This window comes from Chinchilla lanigera, unplaced genomic scaffold, assembly GCF_000276665.1.
Source record: "Chinchilla lanigera isolate Chin_1 unplaced genomic scaffold, ChiLan1.0 scaffold00113, whole genome shotgun sequence".
Taxonomy (NCBI): Eukaryota; Metazoa; Chordata; class Mammalia; order Rodentia; family Chinchillidae; genus Chinchilla; species Chinchilla lanigera.
The window spans coordinates 1913179-1932500 of NW_004955514.1; the positions used below are offsets into that span (position 1 = coordinate 1913179).

General features: G+C 41.7%; 1 protein-coding gene across 2 annotated transcripts in view; it reads left to right on the forward strand.

The window, feature by feature from the left end:
* The window catches only part of Htt (huntingtin), a gene marked incomplete in the record, with an annotated part of 136169 nt that overhangs the window by 6990 nt on the left and 109857 nt on the right, over positions 1 to 19322 (forward strand). For both annotated transcript variants that reach the window (XM_013506814.1, XM_013506815.1), the window contains 1 exon segment: positions 15691 to 15774. In XM_013506814.1, coding sequence (XP_013362268.1) covers positions 15691 to 15774 — 84 coding nt within the window.

Below are 19322 nucleotides of genomic sequence, written 5' to 3' on the forward strand. Positions count from 1 at the left end.
GCCGGGCCGTCCAGCCTCGCCGTGGCGCGGCGGGCCCCGGGCGTCGCGCCCTTCTCGCGTGCGCAGAGTTGGGAGCGAACTTGTCTTTATCCGCGAGCAGCTGGGGCGGGGTGCGCAGAACTGTGGTGCAGCGAACTTGGCGGCCCGAGAGCCGAGGGAAGGGGCGCGAGGCACCGCCGGGCGCTGGGACGCGATGACATAATGCTTAGGACGCGGCGGGCGGCCGGGGGAGCGCGCGCGGCGGGGCTGCCTCGGAGGGGCGCCTTCGCAGCCGGCGACGCCAGGCGCTCCCCGCACGCCTGCGCTCCGGTTGAGTCCTCATCGCAGGGTAGCGAGGGTTGTAAGCATCTTCTGAGAGAGCCGTTTGTTTTTGCTCAGGTTGGAGCGCGGGCTTTGGAGGGGTTATGGTTGCCAAGGATTGGTGAGCTGTTTAGATAGTGATTGTTAGTACGGTTGACTGAAATTGATTGCTTGATTTTTGTTGGAAATAAAAGGGGCCATTTGGGAAGCGGGTAGTTAACTGCTGGAGTGGGTGTGAGATGTACATGTCATCATCGTTGACGTCGGGCTTGGTAGAACCTGGGGCATCAGCAGACTGTGGGCATCTCAGGTGTCCAAATAAACGCCCGTAAAAGAGCTCCTGTTTGGTTATGGCTGACATCTTGTTACCCTTTGGAAGCCAGAGGTCTCTGCTGCTTGTGCTTGGGGAGTTTTTGAAACAGAAAAATAGACCATAAATAACATCTAACGGAATCCAGGACTTGTTCTGGAGGTCTTTGCCTGCTGAGTGTTCAGCCAGTAACCTGCTGCAGTTCAAATGTTTTTCTCGCCCCTGGGCATTTTATTTCCGATCTGAATTTGTACAAGGTGGCATTAATAAGGAGCGTTTTCAAGAAGCAACGCCTTAAATAATCTTACTTTGTGGGGCATGGTGGTGGCCTGCGCCTGTCATCTCAGAGCCTGGGAGGCTGAGGCAGGAGTTTGAGGCAGGAGGATTGCCCAAAGTTTGAGGCCAGCCTGGGCTAAATAGTGAGTTCTGGGGCAGCCGCGAGACCCTGTCTCAAAAAACAAAAAACAAAAAAAAAGACAAAACTTTGTTAAGACCCATTCACTTTTAGTCATATTTCTTGTTCCTTTTTGTTTCTAACAGGATCCTTGCCTTGCCTTGAGAGTTTAATTAGAAAGTGAGGATTTGGGGAGTAACGATAGCTTACTTGATAGACCAAAATCTAGGAGTAAATTTTTCTCCTAAAAAGTGAAGAACTTGTTCGTATGCTTAGGAGTTTTTGGAAAACAGTTTGACAGACCTCTGCACAACTAATTTCTAATTATTCTCTTAATTGGAGTACTTCTCTAAGTGGTACATAGGAGACATGGAAGTTTTACACAGTGTCTGTACCTTGTGTAATTACTTAAGCTGGGCTCTGGGTGGGAAGAAAAGCCTTCTGCTCTGGGCTGCTTCAAACACAAGTTTAATCTGTTATTTTTGCATAAGTAATACATTAACATGATATGGTTCCTAAATTAGATAGGTGTAATAATGGAAATAGCTCCCTCCCACCCCTTTCTCCTGAGTACCTAACTGTCCTCAGGAGCAAACACTGTTGTACTTCCTCATGGATCTTTTTAGATATAATCTGTGTATACATTAAGATAGATTCTAAATTATTTTAAAACAGAAGTAGTTTAATAGCTTTGAAAGTTCTTAGCATGCTGTGAAATTCAGTTACATTAAGCTCAATATTTTAGGTAAAATGTGTACATACCATATTTCTGTGTACTTTGCTGTTGAGAAAGCAAGTATTTATTAATCTCAAGTAATAGGTTTACTGCTCATAAGTTTAGATCTTTCATATCTGTTCACATGCTTCAGCTGAAAGGTCCTCTTCCTAAAGCAAGGCTGATTATCAGTGTAGAAAATATCTGTCCTGTTTCTATGGCTCTTGTACTCTTGCATGGAACTAGTGTGGCAGCCAAGTGTGGACTTCAGCTGAAATGTCTGCCTGCTCTCTGTTCACTGTATAGGATTTCTGGGTGGGGTTGGTTACAAGTGTCAGCAAGCCTAGTTGTGCTTTTAGGAGCGTAAGAGTCATTATGAGGCCACTGACATTTGCCTTTGACACTTTCTCATTCTCCTTCAGATTCCCATCTAGTTTTTCCCTGGCTGTAGTTGTTCATTCATCAGTAAGTATTTGCTGATCATCTCCTGTGTGCTGGGCACTGTAGTGGGTGCAGGGCTCAGTGAACAAGTTGTGCCCTCATGAAGCTTTTATTCTAGGGAGAGAGACAGACAGTAAGCAAAATAGATAAGTAAAATGTATGGTACATTAATAATGAAAAGGAACAGCAAAGTATGGAAGAGAACTAGGAACTGTCAGGGCTACTAATAAAGTGTTGATGTTTAAGATAGGGTGCTCAAGGAGTGTCCACTGAGATGATGGTTTCTGAGGAAAGGTGTGAAAAGAGTGAGGGTTCTAGCATGAGTGTGGATGGAGGAAGGATGTTCGGTGCACTCCACAGGGAAGCATGTCTAAAGCCTCTCTCCTGGAAGAATAACAAGGAGGTTATTTTTACTGTGTTACTTGAGTGAAGGGGAGATGACATAGGAGGTGAGGTCAGCCGTAGAGGGAGTGTCTTACCAGATCAACATCACCTTCTTTGTAGGAAGAATAGACTTGGGCGTTTGAGTGAGAAGTCATTGGAAGGTTAGATCAGAGGAGTGGCCTGGTCTGAATTCTATTTTAAAATGAACTTTGGTTGACAGTGGAGTGAAGGGGAACACAGGTGGAACAGGAAGTCAGGTGGAAGAGAGAGGTTGATGGATCCCATCAGGGTGTGGGCAGTGGGCAAGGTGGGAAGTAACTGGATTTTGGAGGTAGAACCAACAGGACTTGATCTCTGTCAAGCCTAATGTAATGCAGCCATAGTTGGTGTTATCAGTTATGGTTGCATTCAGCTGCAAATAACAGAAACCTTGCTGCAGGAACTTAAACAGGTCACAGGTAATAGTTTATTGTTAGACAAAAATAAGTCTGTTTGAGGGAGTACAGCAATAAGATCACAGACTCAAGCTTTTTCTTATACTTAGCTTATAAACCCTTGTCCTCATTCTTTTACTTTTATTATTTTTTAAAAGTTATTTATATTTTTCTTACTGATTTAATCTGTTTTATGTATTCTGGATACTGCAGACACATGACTTGTAAAACTTTTCTCCCTCTCTTGGCGTGTGTTTGTACTTTCTTAAAAGTGTCCTTTGAAGCACAAAATTTTAAATTTGGAAAGCCTAGCTTCTCTTATTTTGTCTGGGTGCTGTGCATTCAATGTCTTACCTAATAAACCACTGCCTAATCAAAGTCACAGATTTACTCCTGCGTCTTCTTCTACAGATTGTAGAGATTAAGCTCGTATTTAGGACTGATCCATTCTGAGTTAATTTTTGTACTTGGTTAAGGTAGGGCTCTAACTTTTTCTTTCATCTGTGGATTATCCCATTATCCCAGTCCCTATTCACTTGTTGCTGGTACCCTTGTTGAAAATTAATTGCCCATAAACATACAGATTTTTTTCTAGGCTTCCCATTTGATTCCATTGATCTGTGTCTGTCCTGTGCCAGTACTGTACAGTCTGGATTACCAAAGTTTGTATTACAGTTTCAATTTGTGAAAAGAGTCCTCCAACTTTCTTTTTAAAGATTGTTTTAGTTATTCTGATGAGATCGGCGCCTTAAGGGTGGTATGGGGCTAGACTGTTTTAGTTATTCTTGGGTCCCTTGCATTTCCATATGAATTGTAGGATCTGTTTGTTAGTTTCTACAAAGTGGCCAGCTGGGCTTCTGATTGGGATTGCATTGAAGCTAGATCAATTTGAGGAGTGATGTCATTTTAACAGCATTTTTTTCCATGCCGGGAACATTTGCAGACTTTTATGTAAATGGTCAGATAATAAGTATTTCAGGCTTTGTGGACAATGTCTTGGTCATAGCTTCTTAGTTCTACCATTGTACTATGAAAGCAGCTATAGATGACATATAAGTGAATGAATGTTTGTGTGCCAGTAAATTTTTATTAATAACAAATTTGAATTTCATATGACTGTCACATCATGAAACACTATTCTTCCATTTTTTTGAACAACTGTTTAAAACTGTAAAAACATTTCTCGTGGACTAGTTAAAAACAGCCAGGCTGCAGTTTGTCCATCCCTAGATTAAAATGTCATAGAGATTTACTCCTATGCTTTCTTCTAAAAATTTTAGTCACTTCTCACCTTGTCCATTTTGCCAGGGTAAGGACTGCTTTGGGGAAGCGTTTCTTTTTTGGTTGCTTTGTATTAATGAGTTAAAAAATTGTGAAAGTTATACATCATAAAAACATCTTCAGGTACTACAGCAGGTGAAATATAGAGCCTTTCTTTTACTCTGTCCTCCTAGTCTCACTTCCTAAAAATGACAGTTATTTTTGTGTCTTTTTTCCAGATTTGTAAATTCATAGACAAGCATTTAAGTGGGTCCTTTTTGTTTGCATGACTGAGATCACAGTATATTTGTAGTTTTCCTTTAACAGTATTGTAGACATTGTTGCTTAATAGAACATACAATTCTTATTAATTGCAACATAATATTGTAGAATTTCTTGAAAGGTGACTTCTGGAGATGTACAGGCAAAAAGTCTGACACTGTCCACCTCCAGCCCCTCCAAGTGAGCCAGCTGCTTTGTAAACAACCTTGAGTGCCCTGTCCAAGGGGAAGGACATCCAGAGGCTGGAGAAATAAAGATAAGAGACAGTATACAGAAAGCTGAGCTATAGAGAAGTCCTCTGTCCTGATGTGAGGAAAGGAACTGCTCAGTCTGTGTTTATTTATACATTTAGCAAGTTGAGGTTAGGTGAAACCCCTTTGCCTAACAACTAGCTCACCTCTCCTGCCTGTATTCTCTGGGGTTGAACACTTGTTCTCCTTGGGTTGTTCCTCAGGGTGTTCCTCAGCTGCTGGGTTCTGCACATGTGAATGATCACTATCTCAGCCACTCCTGACATTTGAGTGGGTCTGCCCTTGATATATTTAGTCTTACCCAGACTGCAAGAAGGAAGAAGCAAATACCGTGAAAGGTACTGCTTGCCACTGTGTTGAGCTCAGGTGCTGTCCTGTGTGTTGGAGACAGGGTATGCCAGAGATCCTTCTACTTGGTGTGTTCTCAGGGCCAGCAGTTCGATGTGTCCTGGTAGCTTTTAATGCACTTAGCGTTTCTGCTCACCCTTAGACTACCAAATGAGAGCCTGCATTTTAGTAAGTTCTGCAAGTGATTTATGTGCACGTTACAGTTGAGAAGTTCCACTGCAGGTGCTCAGGCCTGACCTTTGTTGTTACTAAGCATGCTGTAAACGTTTGGAAGGGAAGAACATGGTGCCTGTTGTCCTGGTGCAGCTGAGGCCATATGTTGTATTTGTCCACAGGCCATGGAGCGCTTGTGTAACTGGAAAGTAGCTTGTAATTCCAACAAGTGTCCAGAGGTGGACATTTAGAGAGCTCCCAGCTAGGGTAATAGGGATCTGAACTAGGGGGCCTGGAAGGGTCCCTTTCACTCAGGAACTGTTTTGGGCTCCAGGGCTACAGCTGTGAATGAGACTGGTGGTGAGAAACACTGTAGAGCAAAATGGCAGAATGACAGAAGTGCTGTGTAGTTTTCTTGAGATAGGAAGGAGAGCTGCATTGAGAAAGTAGCACTTGGGCCTAAGGGAGGGCCAAGCCACATGGCTCTATGGAGGAACAGAGGTCCAGATAGAGGGACAGATGGTAGGAATGCTGCCTGTCTGCCGGGGCAAGGAGGGGCCAATAACTGGAGCAAAATGAAGGGCAAAAGTAGGAGACAAGGTTAAAGGGAGAAGCTACAGATGAAGTTGATCATATAGGGCCTTGTGTACCAGTAAAGATTGTGTGGAAAAACACGTGATATGTTTTTGAAAGGTCACTTTGACAACAGCATATGCTTGTGATGACGCAGAGAGCTGGGTCATTTCATTCATTGTTGGTGTAGAATATAAAATGGAACAGCCACTCAGGGAAAACAATTGGGTGGTTTCTTATGAAACCAAATGTGTAATTTTTGTACAACCCAGCAACTCTCCTGGGGGTTAACCGTGGAGAAATGAAGATGTAGGGTCACACAAAAACCTGTACACAAATATTCATAGTAGCGTTAGTCATAATTTTAAAAAACTGAAATCAGCTTAGATGCCCTTCCACAGAGCTACTCAGTAATAAAAGGGAAGTCCAGCTACTGATACCTACAACTATTTGGAAAAAGGGCAGTCCCAAAAGCTTCTGCATTGCAGGGCCGGGGATATAGCTCAGTGGCAGAAGTGCCTGCCTGGCAAGTGCAAGGTCCTGAGTTCAATTTCTGGTACCCGCCCCCCCAAAAAGCCAAAAGCTTCCATATTGCATACTTTTATTTGTTTAATTAATTAATTAATTAATTAATATATTTATTTGCAATGCTAGGGATCAAACCCAGGGCCTTGTACATGCTAAGGCAAATGGTCCACCACTGTGCTACATCCATCCCAGCTCCTATTTATATAATATTTTTAAAATGACAATTTTAGGACTGCAGAATAGATTGGTGGTTGCTAGGGATTAAGGACAGGGTAGTGGCATTGAGGTGTGAAAAGGAGAAGGAAAGAAGTGAGTGTGATTATATAAAAGGGCAGGATGAAATCTTTGTGTGGTAAGTGCTGTCCTGAACTAAGGACACATACACACAAACAAGCGATCTTATAAAACCAATGGATTATATCGATGTAGATAGTCAGGTTATGTGATATGGTGCAGTTTTGGACAATACTACCATTGGGGGAAACTGGGCAGAGGTCTCTGTTGTTTCTTACACGTGGAAGCGAATCTACAGTTATCACAGTAAAAACTTCAGTTAAAGCAAGAAGGCTGCCCAAGTCTACAGAGAGGGAGATGGTGGGGGATGGTGCTGAGATAACCAAAGCTAGAGGTACTGGTGGCTTGTGCCAGGTTGGTGGCAGTGGTGGTGGCAAGAACTGGTCAGGTTTTGGATCTGTTTTGGAAGAAAAGTTGACAAGATTTGCATAGATTTTTTTAAAAATTGAGGCTATAATTGACAAACTACAGAATTCACCATTTCACAGGTTTTTAGATATTCTCAAAGTTGCCCACTGTTGTCAATTCCAGAACATTTCATCACCCCATGGAGAAACCTCCTGCCCTGGAACTAGCAGTCTGTTTCCATCTGTGGCTCTGCCCCTTCTGGACATTACAAGTGGATACAATTGTACAGGATTAGACCTTCTTGACTGACTTTTTTCACTTAGTATGGTAGACTTTTTATTATATATATATTTTTAATTGACAGGTAGTAATTGTACATGTTAATGGGTAGATTGAGTTTTGAATTGCATCTTCTAGTAACTGCTCTTGTATTCAGTTAACTCAGTAGCAGGAAAGATGTTATTTTAGTGGTCCCTTTTCTATGCTAAAGAGTGTGGAGTGGCGAAATCCTATGACTGGCTCCCCTAATCAAACAGCACTGTATTTTAGTTTTATGTTTTTTGGTACCAAGAATTGAACTCAGGACTTAGCGCTTGCCAGGCAGTGCTGTGCCACTGAACTATATCCCCAGCCCCAGCACTGTATTTAAAAGTAAAACCTTGGTAGGTATATTTGCATACTAGTTGTCTTCCTTCTATTTTTACAGCTCTGGATTTGATTTTCAGCTCTGTTGAGTGATTCTTTCTTTGAGTCCTGGTCTTTTCATACATAAGATAGGGATAATAGCTTTGCAGCACATAGCCTGAGAGTCTTGAGGAATGATCACATGACTTGTCACTTTCTGTCCCTGACATGTCTGACTCCTGTCACTAGAGCTTGCTGAATCTAAAGTATCTAGCCCCTACTACAGTCTAAGGATGTAGTCATTAAATGATTCCTTGGATTATAACTTGTATTTTGTTTTGCCTAAAGCACTTTTCATACTTCTTAGTTTTGTTTTTAATGCTATTTTCTCTACTGTTTTTTATTTAATGGTTTCATGCTTTAGAAACTTGTTTCCCTTATTATAAAATGTACACATAGAGTGGCTGTTTTAGTCACTTTTCTTGTCACTGAGACAAAATACCCAACACCTAAAGTTAAAGGAGGAAAGGTTTATTGTAGCTCACAGTTTGTTGAGGTTTTAGTCCATAATCTACTGGCTCCAAGGCAGGATGGCATGGCAGAAGGGCATCACAGAGGAGAAGCAGTTCATGGCAGGTAGAATCCAGCAAAGCATCAAAGTAGTGAAGCAGCAGCAGTGAAAACAACAGGTCTCACTCTCTGTCCCTTATATTCTGTCCAGGCTGCATACCCTTAGGGTGGGTAGCACTCACACCCAGGATGGGACAGCCTTAATCCTAGCATTACACCATGAATCAATCCCAGCATCACATCCTTAATCCCTGCATCATGCACTCTAGATCCAGCACCTCCAAAAAGCTCCACCTATGACTGCATAGGGTTTTGTCGTGACAGGTAGGCATAAGCCATAACGTTCTGCCCCAGCCCGCAAAGACTCATGTGCATCGCTTTATGCAAAAGGCAGTTAGTCTATCTCTAATTGTTGCCAAAGTATATAACAGTTTGAGCATTGCTGAAAAGTCCAAAGTCCAAGCTCTGAGGTTTAACACAAACTTTTAGCTGTGAGCCCCTTTACAAGTACAAGGAAAGTCAAACACGTCCAACATAAAGTGGCACAAGATAAATACTACCCTTCCAAAAGGTACAGATAGGCAGATAGAAAGGAACAGGACCAAAACAAGTTGAAAATCTAGCAGCGCAAACATTACGTCCTATAGTTCCATGTCCAGCATCTGATGTCATCTGTGGCAAGATGTGAACTCCAAAACACTTGGGTGGCTCTGCCCCTATGGCACTGCAGATGGTTGTAGCTCCCACAGCTTCTCTCTTGGGCTGGCTTTGCTCATTCCTTGCAGCTTTCCTCAGATGATCCATGTGCCTAGCTTCTCCAACCTTCTGGATCCTCCGCTGCACCTTTGGCTTCACACTTACAGCTTTACAAACTCCCCTCTCAGGAGCACACTGCCTGGCCTCCCAGATCTGCTTCTGAAATCTGGGTAAAAATCTTCCTGACCCCACAGTTTTTGCATTCTGCATGCATCTAAAACCAGTACCATATGGATGATGCTGAGGTCTGCTGCCAGCTGGAGTGGTTAAGTAGCCAGGCTTCCTTCTCTCTTGGCAGTAGTGGTCAAATACCTATGAACCAAATCCTGAGGAACAACTTCCCTAGGCTGCCGCCATTCTGGAACATGGTACTTGGGGGCTTTTTTCTTCAAGCAGATGTCTTCACCTTTGCAACCTTCAGACTGCAAAGACTGGAGTCCTGCTATTCTTGTGATGTCCTCAGACCATCTTTTCCATCGTCCTATTCATTCTCAGCTTTACTGGAACTTTCTTTCTGGCCAAACTCACAACATTTTGAATCATTTTGTTGGGCTCTTTGCTCTTGAGTCTCAACATAGATCGGCTAATGGTCCCCAACAGTGGCCATGCCACTGCCTCAACTCCAGACTGCCTTGAAATTACTTTTGCAAGATTAATTAGGCCACCGCCTTAATCTCAGTCTCAGGCAAAGTCTCTGGACACAACCAAATGCAGACAAACTTTTTGCTGAGGTATAACATACATGTTCTGTAGTCCAACAGCCAATGCAGTCCTTCTTCCTAGCAGAAAACAGCCTGGTCTTTACTAGTAGCAGTTCTATCAGAATTCTGGTCTTCTGAGCTCTCACCATCTCTTGTTAAGTACAGTGTAAGGCTTTCCAGAGCTGCTTCTTCAGCTGGCATTTCCAAACCTTTCTAAATTCTTCCCACAAGCCAATTCCAAAGGCTTCTGAACCACAAGGTCAGGTACAGTCACAACAATGACCCCACTTCTTGAGTTACCAAATTTCTGTCTTAGTCACTGTTCTCATTGCTGAGACAAGATACTTGGTACCCAAAGTTAAGGGAAGGAAGGTTTATTGTAGTGCACAGTTTGTAGAGGTTTCAGTCCATAATCAGCTGGCTCCAAGGCAGAGTGGCATAGCAGAGGATTGTCACAGAGGGGAAACAGTTCATGGCAGGCAGAAGGCAGCAAAATCAGCAAGCAGCAAGTGATGACAGCAGCCCTCCTTCTGTCCCTTACATTCCATCCAGGCTACCTGCCCTTAGGGTGGGTAGCACTCATACCCAGGATGGGCCTTCCCATTATCCACACCTAGAGCTATGCCAAACCAATCAGTGGACTAATTTAGTAATTACACACCCTTAATTCCAGCACCACACACACTAGGTCCAGCTACCCTATGACTGAATGAGGCTTTGGGGGGCATCTAGATACCAGTCCTAACAGTGGTGTATAAAACCTGTCGCCTTTGTCAGGGCACAGCATTGTTGGTACCCCAGAGGCCCCTTCCCCCAGTGTTTCTTCCTGTTTAACTCCCACAGCCACTGTCCTTTGTATGGTAGTTGTTTGCTTTGCTGCCAGTTTTACGACACAAGTGTACATCTTTAAACAATCTCATTTGGTTTTGCCCAAGTTTTTTGTTTGTTTTTTGGTGCTGGGGATTGAACCTGAGTTCAGCACACACTACCACTGAGCCATGTCCCCAGCTTCTGCTTGATTTTGTTTGTTTGTTTTTTGTTTCTTGTTTCTTTCCGGTACCGGGAATTGAACTCACGACCTTGTGCTTGCCAGGCAGGCGCTGTGCCGCTGAGCTAAATCCCCAGCCCCTTCTGCTTGATTTTGAATGTCATGTGACCAAAATGATACAGATCTAAGTGTATGTACCTACACATATGTACATACTTACATATATATGTGGCTTATTTTTATTCAGTATTATATTTTTCAGATTTGCCCATGTATTGTAGTTAGTCCATTTTTGCAGTTATATAATATTCCCTTATATGAATTATGGGATAATTATTTTCCTAATTTTCAGTTGCCTGTTTGGACTGTTAAGTTTTGATTATTCGGTGCTGCTATGAACATATCTCCTTCCACTCTGGCTTGTCTCACAAAATGGTATATTTTTTTAGAAATAGTTCCTAGTGTTGATCATTTTCCTGTTATGGTTAGTGCTTTGTGTATATTTTGTGTGATTAACTTTTCATCAGCCTGAGATCATGAGATGTATAAAAGTTTTATCAATCCACCATCCCTGTTGGGGTCTGCTGTCTACCTGGAAATGGTGTCCATGTTGGATGTGAGGTAGGCTTCTCTTTTATCTCTTCCAGGTTTCCTCGCTATTCTGCATGGGATATTCCCTCCCTTTAACACAGTCATGGTCATGGCAGGGCTGTAATCTATGTCTTGGTGCTGGGTGGCTCTGAACTATTGGTGGTACACTTTTGATTGTCCCATTGGATGGCACAGAAAAGTCCCATCATGTGGTACAAGCTGCCTGACATACCACTGGTCGTTCAAACTGTTGGGAACATGTTAACAAATGAGTCACGTGTAAACGTGAGCTCTACATTTGTCCACTATTGCCTACAGAAGGCAGTCACTGTTTTTAAGTGAACTCGCTTTAAGTGGACTTCTTGGTATAGTTATTTTGCATAAGGAGAAGATCCTGTGTTACTAAAGATGCTGCTGTTGCACGATATGTTAGCACACTTCAATCTTTAATACAGGATGGAAGATTTTTTGGTGTCTTCCATAGATGATTTTTGTCTCTACCTCATGAAAGATGGTGTCACATTCAGAAGACCAAGGGATATGGCTGCTTAAAAGACTGACTTAGTCTTTTTATGTTGCAATATTGGGGACTGAAACCAGGGTGTTGCACATGGTAGGCAAATGCTTTACCCCTAAGCTAAATCCCTAGCTGTTTTTTATTGTGAGATAGTCCTACTAAGTTTCCCAGGATGGACTTGAACTAGTGATCCTCCTGCCTCAGCCTCCAAAGTAGTGAGGATCACAGGCATCTGTCACTGCCCCTGGCACAAGACCGTGAATTTTGATGACAGTATTAAATTGTTATATATGTGTATAATATAAACAGTGGTATGCCTTGCAGTTAGAAGAGGCTGACCGAGATTTGTTTTCATTTCCAGGATGAAGTTAAAAAGACCACAGTGGTTGAGGAGCCAGGACTGTTCTTAATAAGACTATGTTGACCCAGTTCTTGCTCAGAGCAAGATGGTTCCGTTTTCCATTTCAATTTTCATACATACTTTTCACGTGGAACAAGTCAGTTTGACTTATCAGTTCATCAATCTAAATTCCATGGGGAAATAAAATATGAAATAGTTGTAGTTTTCTTTCAAATTCATTTGTTTTGACAACACTGAGATTCCATCTGACTCCATAAAGAATGGCTGTCATCAAGAAATCAACCAGTAACAAACGCTGGAGGGGCTGTGGGGAAAAAGGAACCCTTTTCCATGGTTGGTGGGAGTGTAGAGTATTACAACTGCTGTGAAAATCAGTGTGAAGATTCCTCAAAAAACTAGGATTAGAGGCCCCATTCAACCCAGCTATTTGCCTGCTGGGTATTTTCCCAGAAGAATTGAAAGCATCCTACCACAGTGATATATGTGAACCCATGTTTATAGCAACACAATTTGTCATAGCTGAATCTTTGAAGCAATCCAAATGCCCATCAACTAAGGAATGGATAAAAAAGATGTATCTTTTTGTACAATGGAATATTATGTAGCTATAAAGAAGGATAAACTTGAGACATTTATGGGGAAATAGCTGCAACTTGAGACTATACTCATAAGTGAAATAAGTCTTGCACATGTAAACATCATATTGTCTCCCAGTGTAAGAAGCTGAAAGAGTAAATAAGACTCAAAATGTACAAAAGATACTGTGAAATGGGAGGAAACTGCTCAAAAGGAAAGAGAAACTGAAATGGGGAAAGGGGAAAAGGAAGAAGGGAAAAGGATAAAACTAAGATAGTTGTACTAATTGCTATTAGTTCATTGAAAAGAAAGGTTAATGCCTATATTGTTTGATCAGTTTTTCAGGCCTTTATTTTGTAACATGAACAACTATTTTGAAGATAACAATACACAATGTGGTGGATTGAAAACTGGTGATCAACTTGTAACACATTGCTGAACTGAACCAGTGTAGTGCTGGGTGTGGGAGGCCCACCTGAGGATTGTTGCCAGCAGCATGAGAGGCAGAACTGGAGAGGAAGAAATTTAGAAGCTGTTAGGGAGCTTTTGGTTCTCTTGGAGGACCTCTAAGGAGTCCCTTTAGACACCATGTGACACATGTTTGAGTTTAGATCATTCAAGGCTAGGACAGATTTTCACTGTGGAGATTGGGGCAGTAGGCAGGTGTGTTCAGTTTGCAGCCTAGAATGTATAGCAATGTCAGTGTTCTCTAGTTCTCTTGATGGCTATCTTAAACCTGGTAAAAGCTAAGCTGCTGTAGCAGAGGCTTTAATATGTGATTTAGAGAAGATAGCATTCTTATTCTTGTAATGTTCTCTTTAAGTATAGGTGTAATTTGCAACAGTAAGATGTGCTTATTTTAGGGTGCAGCTTTGTGAGTGTGAACCAATGCCTAACGCCTTGTAACTACTGCCATAATCAGTGTTCCCCGCCCCTGGAAATTACTGATCACTTTCCTGTTCTTCTTGATCTGTTCCAGACCATTCTGAATGGAACACCCAGTGTGGCCTTTGAGCCTAGCTTATTTCCCCAAACAGTGCATTGAGGTTTGTCCTGGGTCCTGTCTGTGGTTTGCCTCTTGGTGGCCAAGGAGTTTTCCATTGGCTGGCTGCAACATTTTGTTCAACTTTTGCCAACAGAAGGACATTTGAGTTGTTTCTGGCATGGCACCTTTTTTTTGTGGGGGGGGTGTCTTTTTGAGACAGGGTCTCGCTATGCAGTTCAGGCTGGCCTTGAGCTCACTTTGTAGCCCAGGCTGGTCTTGAACTTGCAACAGTCTTCCTACCTCAGCCTCCCGAGTGCTGGGATTACAGGTGTGTACCACTGCGCCTGGCTTTTTTTTTTTTTTTGGCATGGTACCCTTGAAGTGAGTGGCTCGTGAGTATGAGAGGTCTGTGGGGTGCCTGGGCTTTTTAGGGTCACTTAGGGACCCAAGATCCTTCCATCCTATTGCCTGAAGAGTTAGGCATGTTTATTCTGCTAGGAGGGAGATAGAGGAGGAACTTCCCATGGCAGCAAGGCAGGAATTCCATATGTCACTCTTGCTCCTGTTTCAGCTATGGGACTCAGTCACATATCTATAGCTGGCTGCAGGGAGGCAGGGGAACTTCTGACTGGGGGCATGTGTCTAAGAAGGAAAGATGGAGTTTGTGGATGATTAGTATAATGTCAGTAAAAGCCCTTCTTAGCAAAGAGCTGAATGGTAAACATCACTGCTAGATTTCTTACTGGTGGTAACATTCAGGCCCTGGTCCTTTTCTCTGCTGGGAGCCCTTGCCTTCTCCTCTTGGCTCCTGTCCTCACCCTTGGGGAGATCTCCTTTGTCTCCTTCCCTTGTTGGCCACCTCTGAAGTGGCTGTTGGAGGTATGCATGCAGTGGATTTGTACAGTTTTAGTGGCCTGTGCCTTTCCATGTGCTTTCAGGGGCCTGGGGATTACATTTGGAATTGAATAGTCACAAGCGCTTGTAAATTAGTTTTTAAATTTCTTTGGAGTTACAATTTCTGACAAAGCTTAGTGATCTTCTGGTTTTGGTGTTTCTAGTTAGTACCCCAGTTTGGATCATGATGTACCTTATTTCAGTTTTTCTTTACCTGATTTTGAAGACTTCTGAAGCCATGGATTTGGATGGGAAGGAAGTGCTTTGGTTTGATTTTTTTCTGTTTTTTTTGGTGAATACCGGGAACCAAATTGAGGACCTTGCACTTTGCCAGGGAGGCGCTTGTGCTGCTGAGCTATATCCCCGACCCAAGGGTCTGATTTCTTGACTAGGCTGTTTATCTCCTTTTGCCCTGAGAAGTCTCAGTAGAAGGCTTATTTCTGGCTGTTTGGGGATATAGAGATGGTTAGCTTCTGCATCTGCCTTAGCAAGGGCTGGACGCTGTGCTGACTGCAGTAAATGGACAGTGTGACTTAGAGAAATGGAGGCAGCTTGGTATATAGAATGAGTACTATTTTATTGGTCTCACTGAGTTGAATGTGTCTCATCCATTATAATCCATGCCATCATCTCTATACTGTTGAGAAAGACAAAAGCTTCTAATTAAACTAAGACATGCATTAGTTGTAAGATGTATTTCAGCTTCAGTAATATTAACATGGGGAAAATGTGAGTGGAACTTGAGTTGGTGAGATATAAGTGAGATTTAAAGCCAGAAGACCCCTCCTGTCCCTGCTACTTCCTTTTGGTGTGATCTTGGGTGAGTCACTGTTGCATTTCAGTTCCTTTTCTCTCGGAAATGGGGAATGCATCTGTGACAGTGACCTGTTTTTGCTGTGTGGATGGGTGTAGTTAGCAAGAGCCTGGAGGAGCACCTCTATGCCACCCTGTCCTGATCTACCCTGATTCAGCTCAGAGTGTAGTGGTCTGTTTGTCGTGGTCAGAAAATACTGAATGGGTGAATGAATGGATGACTGAATGAAGTGTAGAAATAATGAAGTGGATAGCTCAACACATGTTCAGTTTTTCCCTCCTTTTATTTTTATTTGTAGAAAGAAGGAACTCTCGGCCACCAAGAAAGATCGTGTGAATCATTGTCTTACGATCTGTGAAAACATAGTGGCGCAGTCTCTCAGGTAACCAAACTTTCAATCTCTACAGGAAATGAAAACTGCATTTTCTATTGTAATGGGTTAGAACGTCCTTTGTGCCCCTACTTATCTTTAAGAATTTCATTTAAAATAGAGATCCTTTCTCCATATTTCTGGCTGTGTGTATACAACCATAAGTAATGTTTCTGTTTTGTAATCTTATTAATTGTAGGCATTATGATCATTGAACAACATGTTTATATTTAATTAGCACTCTTGATAAGCACTTACTTAAAAATCATCTTTGGTTTGCTATTTTTACATTTGTTGCAGAAATGTGAACAGCCTGAGACTGTCCAGTTAATTGTCTCTGATTTCTATGTTCCAGGCAGGGGGCCAATGGTTGGCACCCTGGAGTGTTGTGCCCCAAGCAGTGGCTCCTGCAGGCGCTCTTATGTTGAGGGTTGGTAGGGTTCGTCTTTCTTGCTAGGTGAATCAGTGGCGTCTTCTTGCATGATGTCTTTGCCAACCTCATTCTCATTGCTTTTCTGTCTGTCTGATCCAATTGCTCCTAGTAGTAATGGATAGTCAATATTTTTAGGCCCATTTTCAATGGCAGAACAAGAGACAATCTGTACCTATAATTTTTGAATGCCATTACTCAGAGGGATGTGTGTGAAAAGTTCTCCTTGCCCTTCTCTCCCTGGAAATTAGTAATTCATGTTATCTCCTGCTGGAATCCTGTCAAGAACACTTCATAATTTGAGAATGGTGGCACATACCTAGCATTTGGGAAGCTGAGGCAGGAGGATCACTGAGTTCAAGGCCAGCCTGGCCCACGCAGCGAGTTCAAGGCCAGCCTAAATGACAAAAGGAGACCCTATCTCAAAAAAAGAATCTTGATTTCAGTACTGGCCAGACACATGTGATTCACTTGTGCTTAAAAATATTTGACTTTTCTTTTCTTTTTCTTTCTTTTTTTTTTTTTGAGGTAGGGTCTTTTTTTATTTTTATATTTTGGGACCAGGAATCAAACTCAGGGCCTTGCGCTTGCCAGGCAGGCACTGTGCTACTGAGTTACATCTCCAGCCCGAGTTAGGGTCTTACTGTGTAGTTCAGACAGGCCTTGAGCTCAGTGTGTAGCCCAGGCTAACCTCAAACTCGTGATAATTCCCCGTCAGCCTCCTGAGTACTGGTACTACAGGCATGCACCACTACACCTGACTCAATGTTGAATGTATTTTAGTTATAAAATACATAAAATACATTCATTTAGTTATAAAATACATTCATACAATGTATTCAAAATACATTATAACTAAAGTACATTCAACATAAAATGTACCTTTTAACTATTTTTAAGTGCACAAGTCCTTACATTCATAATGTCACACAGCCATCACCGTCAGCTGTCTCCATAGCTTTTTTCATCTTGCAAAAGTGAAGCACTGTGCTCAATAAATAGCAGCTCCTTGTGCCCCAGCTCCTCAGCTCCTGGCAACACCAGTAGATTCTGGGTCTCTGCCTGACTAGTCTAAAGACCTCATCTAACTGGTATCATGGAGTGTTAGTGTTTTTCACTATTAATTTATTTTTAATGCCATATTGCATTTGTATTTTATATTTTCAAAGTGATTTCATGTAGAATATTTCAGTTTAACTTATTCCATCAGTTGTGAAATGATAATTCTTTCTAATTTGTAGAACAGCAGGAAGAAAATGAAATAACAAATGAGAATGTGTACTGAAAATAAGAAATTAAAGGGCTGGGGATATAGCTCAGCAGCACAAGCACCTGCCTGGCAAGTACAAAGTCTGAATTCAATTCCCAGTACCAAAAAAAAAAAAAGAATTTAAATATTTAAGTTAACATGCTATTGTAGAAATCAGCACAGTGATAAAAGTAGGGGGAAAAGTTTGAACTCCATGTCTACCTCCCATATAGCTGACTGCTTTTAGATGAGTTTTGACGTCTTTGAACCTCTGGGGTCTCGTTTATGAAACATCAGCCCCATTTACAGAGCTCTAGTAGGATCAGATGGTAAATGTGAAGAAGTAACCGTACGAGCTGCCTGGAAATACATCTCATCGTGATGCACACCATCTGGAGCTATCAGTTACCTCTAATTTTGTGTGAAGTGATCTTAATACTGCAAAGGTTTGGTGACTTGCTGCTGTACCCCACTTTGTTCATAGGATCGCCACCACCCAGGTTCTGAAGAACATCATTTGTCCTTGGAAGCTGCTGATCCAGAATACATGATCTATTTGAATCTGCATACTTCAGTCTTTGTGCTTATTTTGTTTTTTTGAGAATCCTTTCTGGATTCACATATTAGTAAAGTATATTGTGATATCTTAAGGTTGAATTGTGATCTGTTTGCTGTCTTAAATCATAACAATAGCTGTTAATAGTTTTCACAGCTGGGAATATAGTTTAGTGATATATTTTCTAGCATTCATGAGGCCCTGGTCTCAATATCAGTGTCTCAGGAGGAAAACATTTTCACGTTAGATTATCTTTTATAGAGTAAATTATTATCTTTTTATAGAGTAATGCTGAGGGTTGATCATAATTCTTGTACAGAGGAGCATGTTAACAGGAAGCTTTGGGACCCAGAGAAGTCCTAGGTCTCATCAAATCAAGATTAAATTTGTTTACAGACTACATTTTAGGCCATAAAGCCAGCCTTAATATAAAAAGTTCAAATAATTCCATGCATTCTATCAGGTCATAGTGAATCGAAGCTGAAATTAACAGCAAAAGAAACCACAGAAACTGCACAAACGCGTAGAGAGTGATTAATATACTTTTGAATGATCAGTGAATGGGTTACTGAAGAAATCAGGTGAGAAATTCGAAAATTTTAGAATCAAATGAAAATGGAAACACCACATACCAGATTCTATGGAACACAATGAAAGAAGTTTAAAAGGGAAGTTCATAGCAGTGAGTTCCTACATTAGAAAAACAGAGTAATCCTAAATAAATAAACTACTGATATATCTCAAGGTCCTAGAAAAGCAATAAACTAAACCCAAATCAAGAAGAAAGAAAGAAAGAAAGAAAGAAAGAAAGAAAGAAAGAAAGAAAGAAAGACACAGTGCAATTTCATGAAATAGAGAGTAAAAGAACAATACAAAGGGTTAATAAGCCACTCGTGGTGGTGCATGCTTATAATCTCAGCACTTGGGAGGCAGGAGGATAGCCCTCAAGTTCAAGGCCAGCCTGAACTACATAGTGAGATCCTATCTCAAAAAAACGAAAACAAAAATAAAGGGTTAATGAATTAAATAATTGGTTTTTGAAAAGATAAAGCAAGATTAATAAACCCTTAGCCAGTCCTGCCAAAAGAAAGAAGGTTCAAACTAATTATAGGCAAAAAAGGCAAAATTGGGCTGGGGATTTAGCTCAGCGGCAAAAGCGCCTGCCTGGCAAGCGCAAGGTCGTGAGTTTGGTTCCCGGTACCGGAGAAAAACCAAAAAAAAAACAAACAGTTGTTGTTATGTTACATATTGATATCTTTATCTATGTTGCTCAGATTACCAGATGTAAGAATGGAAGATTGTTCAAACCATTAAAGAGAATTAAA